This window comes from Podarcis melisellensis, assembly GCF_964234715.1.
Source record: "Podarcis melisellensis genome assembly, chromosome: 11".
In the NCBI taxonomy this organism is placed as follows: domain Eukaryota; kingdom Metazoa; phylum Chordata; class Lepidosauria; order Squamata; family Lacertidae; genus Podarcis; species Podarcis melisellensis.
In genome coordinates, this window is record NC_138543.1 from 6,585,045 (window position 1) to 6,596,655 (window position 11,611).

The window sequence follows — 11,611 nt, forward strand, 5'->3', positions numbered from 1 at the left end:
TATTTATGAGCTAACTGTCACAGCAGATCAGAGCTCTTGTTTATTGAGGTTCTGACATCACTTGCAGGATAAATATAAATTCACTAAATCTCCTGCCTGCTGTGCTGTCTGCATAATCCTTTAACCTTTTGTTTCCCATGTCCACGGCACTTTTCTGCACACATACCCATGGGCCCCATGGGTCTCTATTCCCATTATTGTCCTCCTATTCTTCCTTGATTCTCAAACTGTCACCTCTTGACAGTGGGGTTCATCTTCCAGCCACCACTGGCCCTGGGCCTCAAGCCTGCCGTCAAAATATGCTGCAATGAAACATCACAAGGGGAGGAACTTTAAATAAGAGATTCTGGAGAAAGGGAACTAATTTTTAAGAGAACCTATCCATAAGATACGAAGCCTAGCACATACTACTAAATATATATTTTTTAAAAGAGCATATAACATGAATGCTGAAGGTCGGGGAAGGGGGAGAGACTGGGAGTTAGGAAATGACACAATTATTGACCATCTGAGTAGGTGATTACAATACTGTAGTAACTGTGCAGATGAAAATGATAGAAGTCAACTGTGTCATTGCCTGCATCTTGCCCGTTGCAGTAAAGGGCTCATGGACCACACGTAATAAGAAGTTCCGTTTTGCAGATAAATAACTTGGCTTTTGAGTGAACTCTTCAAAGGTACACTAATGTCAGAAACAGAGTTAGATGCCACCAAAGGTCATCATATTCTACATTTGCCTCCAAAATAGTTTCCTGCCCAGTAGGATACCCTGCAAGCTGAAAAGATCAGTCTATGTGCAATTCAGAGCACAGTGTACAAGCAGATATCAGGTGCACTCTTTACAGGAAATGGTTCTGAAAATGTACCATCAAATGTAATTGATTATATGATTTGTGGGTTTTTTTTAAAAAAATGAACATTTAAACAATTAAAATCTGTGTAGAAAAGATAATAACGGCACATAATAAAACTGCATAAAACCAATAGAAAACTAGTTAATCTCACATTAATTGTACAATAACTGGCAGTATATCAAAACAATATCCTACATTTTCATTTTTTACACCACAGGTTGCTCCTAAGGGAAAACAATTTAAAAATACAATCACAGCAGAATGAGTAGAAATAACCTATAATGAACCTATAAGAATGTTAAATACTACCGCATTATATATATGAAAGCACAACTCTGGTGCAACATCTGCTACTGAAGGAGGTCGAGAGAGTTTTTTACGTGTGTTTTACAACTAGGCTGGCATACATAAACCAGGCAACCTACCTCAGCACACAGAATAATTGCTACAAATAATCAAGCAAGAAATAAAGTTAGGCTTCAATATAAACATTGAAAACGTGATCTATGATGATTTAATAAAATCTGATTTCCCCTCCACCACCACACACACCAAGAGTCTTACAAAAATGCCCTGCTCTCTGTAAATCAGTCAGAGTCACTTCTTAACTTACTTCAGTTAGCCTTGGAAAAACTCACACCCCCCCCAAAGAAAACCCCTTTCATTGAAGTATTACTTTTATTAGATATTTTCATTAGAAAATGCAGGTTTCATGGCATGGAACACAGACCTGAATGAGAAACTAGAGGAGGAAGTCTGGAACAAGAGCTGGGTGGTGAATGCCAAGAGGCTGATCTGCATGAAGAATTGCCAGAACGAACTACTAAACCACTGGTATACAACACCTGTCAGAATGCACATAATCAAAAAGACATTAAGTCCCCTTTGTTGGAAAGTGAGTAGGCAGATTGGATCACTCTACCATCTGTGATGGGAATTCCCTACAGTCCAGATTTTCTGGAGCAAATTTATTAACTACTGTGAGGACATCCTCCATTGCCAGATGAAATGTGATCTCAGCAGGGCTTATTCTCCTGAACCACAGATACTAGTGGTGCTTTCGAATTCCTTAAGAACCTCTATTTCAAATTTGGTGATGGCAGCTAAGCTGTGCATTCCCAAAACAAAACAAAACTTTTCTTCGCACACAGCCATAAGACGATAGTTTAAATTAAGTATACAAAATGAGAGAGGAAAAGGAAAGAAGACTGAATTGCAGTCCCACAGTGCAAAAAGCCACATGATTTTGAATTATTTATATGCATGGCTGTGTGCATTTTGCAGCTCTGGATCCCTTCATAAACACAGAAGTTGGTGCTGACATGGAATTTAACGTTCTGAAAATCACAGCTTTTATTTAAAAACAAACAAGGCGATGTTCTTGAAAGTGTGTTGGACGGGGCTCATGAAATCTCAGAAGCCTTTCCATGAGATTCAGCAGCAGCTGATTAAGTTGTGCAGAACAAGCAAACATGGTCACATTTTCTTAATCTGGGTAATGAATATAAACCACAAAATTGAGCTTTGAGGGTACCGTTGTGATATTTTTCAAGTGCAGAATCTACACAGCCCTGTTGTTATTTCCAAAGTGCATTCCTCACCACATCTCTCCAAAAAACAGGGCAACATTAAACACCAAGCACTGAAAGCTTTACATTTAGTTTGGTGTTGTTTGATATTAAACTATACGCTAAGAATTTGCCCTCCTTCACTGTCAATGTCAGGAGCACTTCTTGGCTGGCCTTAGTGGTGGGAGAAAGGGCAGGAACTCTTCAAAAGAGCAGTGAGACTCAAGGGCGCTCCCAGGCTGCCACTTTTGGGGGGTAAGATTGAGTCACAAATTCAGGTTGATTGGGAGGACATGCACAACAAACACACTTCCCCAAAAAGTCAGAATTTTGTGATAAGAAAAGTGATGGGGGTGCAGTGGATAGTGTGGGATAACACTTGCTTTGATTTAACAAGGTCTTCCTGCAAACAAATCACATTGAATGTTCACTAAATCATCAACCTTGTCTAATCTCCCTGCAAACAAATCAGGATGAATGCTCAATAAGCAAGTCTTCGACCTGGAAGCGAACTAAGTATTTAGTCCAAATCTAAATTAAAAGCCCCGGGAAAACGAGTAGAATGACTGTAAACTGCGGTACTGAAAACAAATTCCTGGGCTGAGCACACAGAATATCATAGCACAGAATCATGGCCAGAGGCATTCTTTTTCTTAATTCTAAATTCATACCTGGTGTACCAGCTGGGGGGGGGGTTGAAGCATTTTGCCCCCCCTCCCCCAGTTCTTAAGGAGAGGACTGAGAACCCTTCAATTTTGAGTGGTGATGTCAGCACTTCTCACAATGTCACGTGACATCACCCCCCCTCCATAGCGTCTTTGGCACACACACCAATTACTGCCGTGCACCTGGTTCTAGTTGGCAGACTTTGGGCCACCATTTTATTTTTTTTAAAAAAAGAAAAAGATCCTACAAGTTTGAAGACTGCCCACACCAGATTAAGGTCTTTATATTACAGGCACTGAAATATATGTATTCTCCATGGGTTTGGCAAACTTACCATCCAGGTATGGGGCAGTATATAAATTCAATTAAGAAGAAGAAGAAGTCTTTGATTTGTTTTTCTATAATTCCTGTATTTGCAGACATGGACTATCTATCTGCCAACCTGACTGGAAAAAATCCTCCACTGCTTTAAGCTACATCTGTCTACAATTGCTCTTTAAATCTTCACTGAAATCCTTTCAGCTTTGCGTTTGGTCAGGCAGGTCAACCATCTTTTACAAAGAGTCTGCGTGTTACACAGACTGTGGCCGTTATGATTTCAGGTTATTTTCCATTCTACTTGTCTCCTTTTTCTGCTGTGCCACTGCAGTTTTACTCAATGATGCTGCAAAGCAGCTGAGTCCCAAGGGGGGGTTAAGAAATAAATCAAACACCAGGGCAACTATGTCATCAGAAAGACTGCTTATGTCTTGCCATGGGTCTTGACCCATTCCACTGCCACTTCCCTGGTTCACCTAATTGCTAATCATCAAGTCCCATGTATGAAAAAACAGCATATTGAATGTTGACCTTTGTTCAAGAAATCTAGCCCTAAGCCATGCAATAACCTATATGATAACGCTACTGCCTTTTAACCAGCTGGTTAGAATCTGTAATAGCCTGATTCATTTGAGACATTCCTCAGCCCACTCAATGATTCCACAAAGGGAGTCCTCATCACCCGTGTTAGGCACTAAGTTCCTTTTTGAGTGCCTAAGATCCAGTTGTCAAAGAACATTAACATTCCAGTGCTAGTGCTACTTTCACAGGAACACTAAAAAAATTACACCGGGGAAAGAGGGCAATCTACTGCTGCTGCTTTTCAAAAAAAGAATAAACTAAAGACGTCCCACATAACCAATAATGTCCTTTCTGGTGTGTTTAATAGCCTGCTACTTTGATTTAATATTAGAAACATAGAATTGTAGAATTGGAAGAGACCACAAGAGTCATCTAGTCCAACACAGGAATATTTTGTTCAACTTAGGTCTCAAACCCATGACTCTCTGAGATCCAGAGTTTCATACTCTACCAACTGAGCTATACCTCCTTATACTGCTGTAACACTTTCTGTAATGTTGGAGCAGTGGCGTAGCGTGGGGGTGCAGGGGGGGGCCAGCCGCACCGGGAGCAACATCTGGGGGGGGGCGCGCTCACACTCGCAGCTCTCTGCCCCTACTAAAATCCACGGGTTAGGGGGCGCAAATTACTTGCCTTGCCCCGGGTGCTGACAACCCACGCTAAGCCACTGTGTTGGAGAGGGATTGTTTTGAACAAGTGTTTATCTGGAACTTCACATGCACTACAAATAAGAGTCATTGCAGATGTTTGGTTTCAAAGATTATTGGTATAGAATGCTAAACGACAGCATAAGGGTGCTTTGGAAGTTAGTTGTTTGTGGTGCTTCTGGCTGGAACGGGTAAATCAAAATCTTAAAAGGGAAGTATACTCTGAAGCACCTATTGGCTGCTGTCCCTAGGTTATCGCAGAGGCTTTGAAGGGCACCTGAAAGCAGACTGGGTAATTCAGAATATTTCGAACCAAAGAGCACCATGTACTATAATATCAGGTTTCACAGCTCTCCTGCTTCTTCTCTTTTTAAAATGACTTTGTGACTGTGAAAGTAACAGTTTTCTATATTTAACAACACACACATCTAAGCAAGATGTGCATAGGGATAATATAAGTCTGTACTGGATGAATTCCAGTCACTTCATGCTCACTTCCCAGCATATGTCTCCCTTCGCAGCTCCCAGAGCACCAAATCCCATATTCTCTATGTGCATCAACATGAATTTGCCCAGTGTCTAGTAATATGCATTGCCAAACAAGCACAGCTGAAAAGCTGGTTTCAAATCCTATATTTAGAGACTTTATTTTTCTAATAATGCTTCATTTAATGGCATTATGGAGGACATTAATGCTCACTTTCTCATGTAAGCTTTGAGATCATCACTATAACATTCCATTATGAAATAATTGTTGATATACATACAATGTCTCAGAGACTGTTCCTCCTATTGCTTGGCATTCCACTAAACCTGAGGCAGGTTCCATACTCATTTAGCCTCTTAGCAGCCTGTCAGTGAACACATGCCAGCGCATGATGCTTCACGGCACTATCTGCGGAGAATTTAGTCCACATGGAACAGAACCAGCTGGAGCTACAAGAACATGAACCTCCCAAAGAACATGTCTTTTCTTCTAGCATAAAATGTCAGGAAGTGTCCTCAAATGACTCTACTAAGGTCATTAGATTCTTACGGGCAGCATAAAGAGTGGATGTTTACACAAGCCTCCGTGGTTGCTTTATCAATAGCAGCACACAAAAATTTGCATGAGATAGGAGAATTCCCAAAAAAGAAAATCCGAACTCTGAATTGCTTGTAATGGGCTGCTGCAACATGAATATAAATAACACAAGTCAGAAAAAAATTATTTATGTAACTTACAATGTGTAAAACACACATAACCACACGTGCATTTTTATTTCATTTACTTGTCCCAGGAACATTTAATGGAGGCATGCTGAATGCTTTCCATTCATGTAGAAAAAAAACATAAAAGTTGGTGTGAAACCTCTTAAAAACCAGCGGCCATGACAGTCTGTACAGACCCTGCCTTTAAAACTTCTGCAGAACAAGGACCATTTCCCCAAGACTGGAGAAGAATGAGATCCCTGAGCTTTCCCTTACACCAGCAAATCTGAATTCCAACTGTCCTGACTGAATAAAACTAAACTGACTGAAACCCAAGTAAAACTGACTAAAGTTGTATGAAAGTTGCACTTCTACTCCATTAGATGCAGCACAAACTTTGCAACGTTGTTGTTGCTATAGTTTGTGGTAGTAATAGTACAGTAGTAGTATTCAAAATATTTTATGTACTTTTTATTAAAATAATACCAAGGCGGTGTTCAACAAAACAGTTTGGTACAAACCACTGGAAAACAATAAAATATACAATATTTATTTATTTCACAAAGTTTATATACTGCTTGATTATAGAAAACCTCAAAGCAGCTTACGAAAAGAATAAAACAACAAGATTATTAGTAACAACAATTAAAACGTTCAAAGAATTAAAAACTAGCAATAAACTAAAAACCCATCAGCATTCTAAATATCTGGGTAGGCTGGTTGAAACAAAAATAGTTTTAGCAGGCACTGAAAAGAATAAAGTGAAGCCACCAGCCTGACGTCAATAGGCATGAAGTTCCAAAGTGTAGTTTCTGCCACATTAAAAGATCGATTTCTTACGACTGCAGAACAGGTATTGTGTGGCACCTGTAACAGTGCCAGTTTCACAGAGCAAAAGGGTGTAAGGCAATCTCGCAGGTAGATGGGTCCCAGGTTTTTAAGGGCTTTACATACCAATACTAACCCTTTGAACCTGACCCAGTACAAATCAGCAACCAGTGCAGATCTCAGAGCGCAGGTACTACATGCTGACAAGATCTCGCTCCTGTCAGCAATCGTGCTGCAGTATTCTGCACTAACTGCAGCTACCGGATCAAGTACAAGGGAAGCTCCACATAGAGCACATTACACTAATTCAGTCTTAAGGTAACCAGTGCATGAACTACTGTGGCCAAGCCTTCCTGGTCTAGCATGGGTGTAGTTGTTGTGCCAACTGTAGTTGGTAAGAGGCACTTCTAGACACCTGAGACTCCAGGGACAAAGCTGCATCCAGAATCACCCAGAACTGCAAACCTGCTCCTTCAAGCGGAGTGCAGCTGCATTCAGGGTAGGCAGTTGACCAAGTTCCCAAACACAGGAACTACTGACCCACAGTGGCTTCAGTTGGTGAGGATTCAAGCTCAGCTTATTTTTCCTCATCCATCCCACCACCATTGGCCCAGGCACTGCACCGCCTCACCTGATTTGGATGTTATGGAGAAATAGAGCTGAGTGTCATCAGCCTACTGGTACCACCTTGCCCCATAACTCCTCCTGAAGCAATCTAATAGAAACAACTTTTACACTCAGAGTAACCAGTAAGCATTCAACTGGTATCAGAAGCCAGGGAAAGCTGCATCCCATTAGCCTTGTTGACCCAACGCCAGATGCAGGTCCTCAGATCCTGCCCCAGGGTGGAGAAGTGTTCTGGCAAAGGAGAATGAAGTTTCATGGTTATGTCTTCCTGGCCATTGCTGCTGTAGCAAGTACCCAGGCTGGGTCACCCACTCCACCATGTTATGAGCATGACCCAGATTCCACCCCATATTTATAGATATCATGGTGCAGAGTGACAACAAATATGAATAGGAGTATATGCTTTGACTCCCGCCTCTCAACTAGGCGTAGTGTACAGATAGAAGCCCATTTGCTGCTGTATCACATGCATATGATTCCTGACAGGCCATAGCAAAGTATTGATCGCATACCTCAACCATGGTGTCCAGCAGCCAAGGCTATTCCTGCCTGCAGTGTGTACGGTAATTAGTCCACTGGCAGTCTAAGCAATTGGGGATTGCTTTGTGTGAGGAAGGAATACTGCAGGTCCATATACCTGATTGGGGCCAAAGCAGAGCAGAGATTGATGCATGTGGGTGTGTACTTTGGCCAGCCAGTGTAGACTCTGGACTGCAGGTCAATATATCGTCACCCACTTCTCCATCATCCAGTAAGTGAATAGGGTCTTCTTGGCCTCCTATACTTGATCATCTAACTGTGATGAGGAAACCAAGGAATGGTCCATTCCCTGCAGTTAAGCCCATCTTTATGTACAAAGGACCGGATCAAACCCTATGCTTTGGCATCAGCTTCTTGGGTCAGTACAGCAGTTGACAGCCCCCTCCCGATCAGTGGACTCAGCTTTCTTTTATTTGATGTACTAAGAAAACTCCAAGGTGCTAACTGTTACTTATCTGCTATAAGTAAATTTGCTGTCATAACTGCAAATTCTTTCTTTTCTGCCCTATGAAAAAAATGCTATCAAACATAGACATTTATATATACTCACAAAAACAAAAGTTAGTGATTTAAGTTATATTGCCCCACCTACTTAATATCTACAAACCTTTGCAAGTAACAAAGAAACAACTATCTCTTTCAAAATATTCTTCCATTGAAGCAGAAAGACTTATTCAAATTGCTTCAAGTATCCACTTGTGCTAAGCCACCTTGAACATTATCAGATATGTACTCTATTTTTTAAATGACCAATATATCAACAACTCCACCACTTCATGTTACAGTTCCCTGGCAATCTATCAAATCAACATTTCTGTAGTACACATATATCAAATGAATGTTTTCCTACTACAGGTAAATAAATTCCTCTACACCACACACACTCAGTCAACCATTTCTATATAGTGCATAGTGGTTCACTAATCTATTCCCCCTTGGGGAATTAGATAGTAGCTTTCATATTCAATAGATTTCAGCCATTCCTGTATTTCATGAAGCCTACTACTAAATCCTCCAGTTAAAAGTCATTGGGGTGTGTTAACAGCACAACATACTGGAACAAAATTCCTGGCAGTTGGAAATAAAGAGAGAGGAAGAGGTTAATAGATTCTTAATTGTATTGTCCATCTCCACTTGTCAGAGAGACATTGAAAAATGCAGTCTACCAACCACTCTCAGCAGAGGTTATGTTTCCCATACATTCCTTCTAGAATAGAACCGAAATCTTTCAGCAGTTAGGCTAGTAGATTAATCAACTGAATGTTTTGTTGATTACTAAGGGATAATTAGTTTTAATTTGCAGGGATATTTATTTTTCCATGCTATTTTGGTTTTCATGTAAGAGCTCATGAAAATGAGAAAACTAAAAATGGCCCTTGCACAGCGAGTGTTGGCTTTCCTTATGTTTATTAATTAATAAGCTGTATTGTACTCCTTTCAATATCTCAAAAAGGAATATTCAAAATTTATTTCCATGTGATCAATTCATTAATTGATTTAACCTGTCAGGAATCAACTTTACATTCTCTGTCTGGTTGCCAGCCCTGATCACTCTTTTTGCTTAAGCCCCACAAACAGCATAAATATTTTTCTATTACCCAACACAGCTGGAACTGCTGCCAGGGGCTTCCCTAGCTCCTAATTCAGTTGCTGGATTGTGTATTGGTCCGAGATTTATTTATTTTTAACCACACAGGAAAAAGGGAAAGCTGCTGCACATACTGTTAACCATCCTGATATACAGATGCAAAATGTAAATATAAGTAAGCATCTAAAGGCTGAGGATTTCTGTGCTGCAATATACCTAGTGACACCATACATAGATACCAAGAGCCTTCTTTTTCTGAAACCTCCTCTGCAACAGGACCAGCCACCCAGCACCCGGCTGAATTCTATGTCCCTAGAAATACCATACACTATTCTGGAGCATATAAGGAAAGTATAACAGCAAGAGTCCACCTCTATCCATAACAGCCTGTTTTCAATGAGCAAAAATTGTCGGCGCACTGTTTCATCACCAGAATACTTTAGTCTTCACTTGTGGTGCTTACGTTTTATTTATGTCTTTCTTTCAAAGGACTACATGACCACTCCCGAACAGTATTTGGACAACACAGTAAGGCAGTGCTCAACTCTTAAAAAATAAAAAGTGCTGACTGCCCTGACTCAGAATCATCAGTACAGTACCACCCAGACAGACCATGAGTCAAATTCAACATGCACAAGTTTCTTATAGTAGAAAACACAGCACAACTAATAAATGGTGAAGAAAAGTTGCTTCTCCTGTCATCTGCATTGTCACGGGCATCACCCAACCAGAGCTGTGCCACCCATGCTATCCAGAGAGCACCCCAACTCACAATGGCCCCTCTGAGTGGGAAAAAGGATCGCATCCCCTCCCCTCCCCTTCCCCAAAAGCAACGATCTCATGCAGCTTTTGCTATTGCAGAGCTGCAGCCTCTGCAAAGCAGAAAGGCTTTCTCGAGGAAGCACGTCTGGATGTCACGCAAGGAATGCGCAGCAGCTATGGAATCGCTGCGCTGCAAAGCAGTAGCCTGGGAAGGCCCTTCCTTGGTTAACTTCCCAGGTTTTTAGCACCAGTTTTCCATTTCTAAGCGCGGCTCTCCCACCCACCCGCCTGGTGGTACCCAGCCCTTCGCCTGCCAGGAAGTTCTCCCTGCGCTGATGCGCTCGGGGGAATTGCGCGCGAGAGAGGGAGAGTTTGCGCGACGGCGGGAGGGCGAGGGGGTGGCACGAAGCCAGCAGGGATGCCGGGGGGGCGTCCGCCAGCCAGCCCCCTTTTTTGCAAGGGGCGCAGGGCGTGGGGTGGTGCCTGCCCCAGAGCCCCTTCCTCGCAGCCCAGCCGGGTAGAAGCACCTGGATGTGGCAGGAGATCTCGGAGTCGTCCAGCAGCCGGATGGTGCACTTCATCTCCTGGCTCAAAGACCTGATGCTCGAGCTCCGGAACCGGATCATTTTCATGGTCCTCCTGCCGCCTCGCCTCACGCACTCGCAGGGCGCGAACATGCACCGCAGTCCGGAGCGGGGGGGCGGCCCGGCGACCAGCCCTGCTGCCTCGGCCCCTCCTGGCCGGGAGGGGAGATGGACGGGGAGGAGGAGGAGACCCCGGGAGCCAAGGAAGGAGGGACCGAGCGCCTCCCTCCCTCGCCAGGCGGCGGGCGCCTCAAGCCCGAGGAGGAGGCGGCGGCGGCGGTTCCCGCTGCTGTTGCTGGGTGAACATCATGCTGAGGAAGAAGCGGGGCGGGAGGAGCGGAGAAGAAGGGGAGGCGGCGGCGGAGGAGGAGGCTGCTGTCCTCCCTTTGCCCCCCCGCCCGCCTTGCCCACGGCAGCTCCTGGCCCGGCCTAAAGGGGGCCGCGCGCAGCGCTGGCGCCGGAGGCGAAGGAAGAGCGCCCGTTGCGCGCTCACAGCGGCCGGCTGCGGTGGGGACGGCTCGGCTCACTGCGCTGCCGCCGCCGCCGCCGCCGCCGCCGCCGCCGCTGCGTCAGGCTTCCCTCTCGCGCCTCCCTCCTCGCCCGCCCGCCCGGCCGCCTCTCTCTCTCTCTCTCTCTCGCCGTTGCCCCTCCCTCGGGCGCCTGCCCTCCCCTTCGCGCGCCTTCGCCCCTCGCTCCCGATTCCCCTTCTCGCCCTCATATTCCCTTCCTTTTGCGCCGCCGCTCTCCTCCAGCCTCCTCCTGATTCCTTTCCCTTCCTCCTTTCCTGCTCCTCTTCGCGTCCTTTCCGTTTCTTCCACCCCAGCCTCAGTTTTATTTCCTTCAGCCTTCGCCACTC

At 44.0% G+C, this 11,611-nt stretch overlaps 1 protein-coding gene across 2 annotated transcripts in view; it reads right to left on the bottom strand.

The window, feature by feature from the left end:
• FRMD3 (FERM domain containing 3) overlaps positions 1-11,272 on the bottom strand; it is a 124,909-nt gene extending 113,637 nt beyond the window's left edge. For both annotated transcript variants that reach the window (XM_081930593.1, XM_081930592.1), the window contains exon 1: positions 10,699-11,272. In XM_081930593.1, coding sequence (XP_081786719.1) covers positions 10,699-10,848 — 150 coding nt within the window. In that variant the 5' untranslated portion in view covers positions 10,849-11,272. The remainder of the gene's footprint in view (positions 1-10,698) is intronic.
• Between the last annotated feature and the right edge of the window lie 339 nt (positions 11,273-11,611).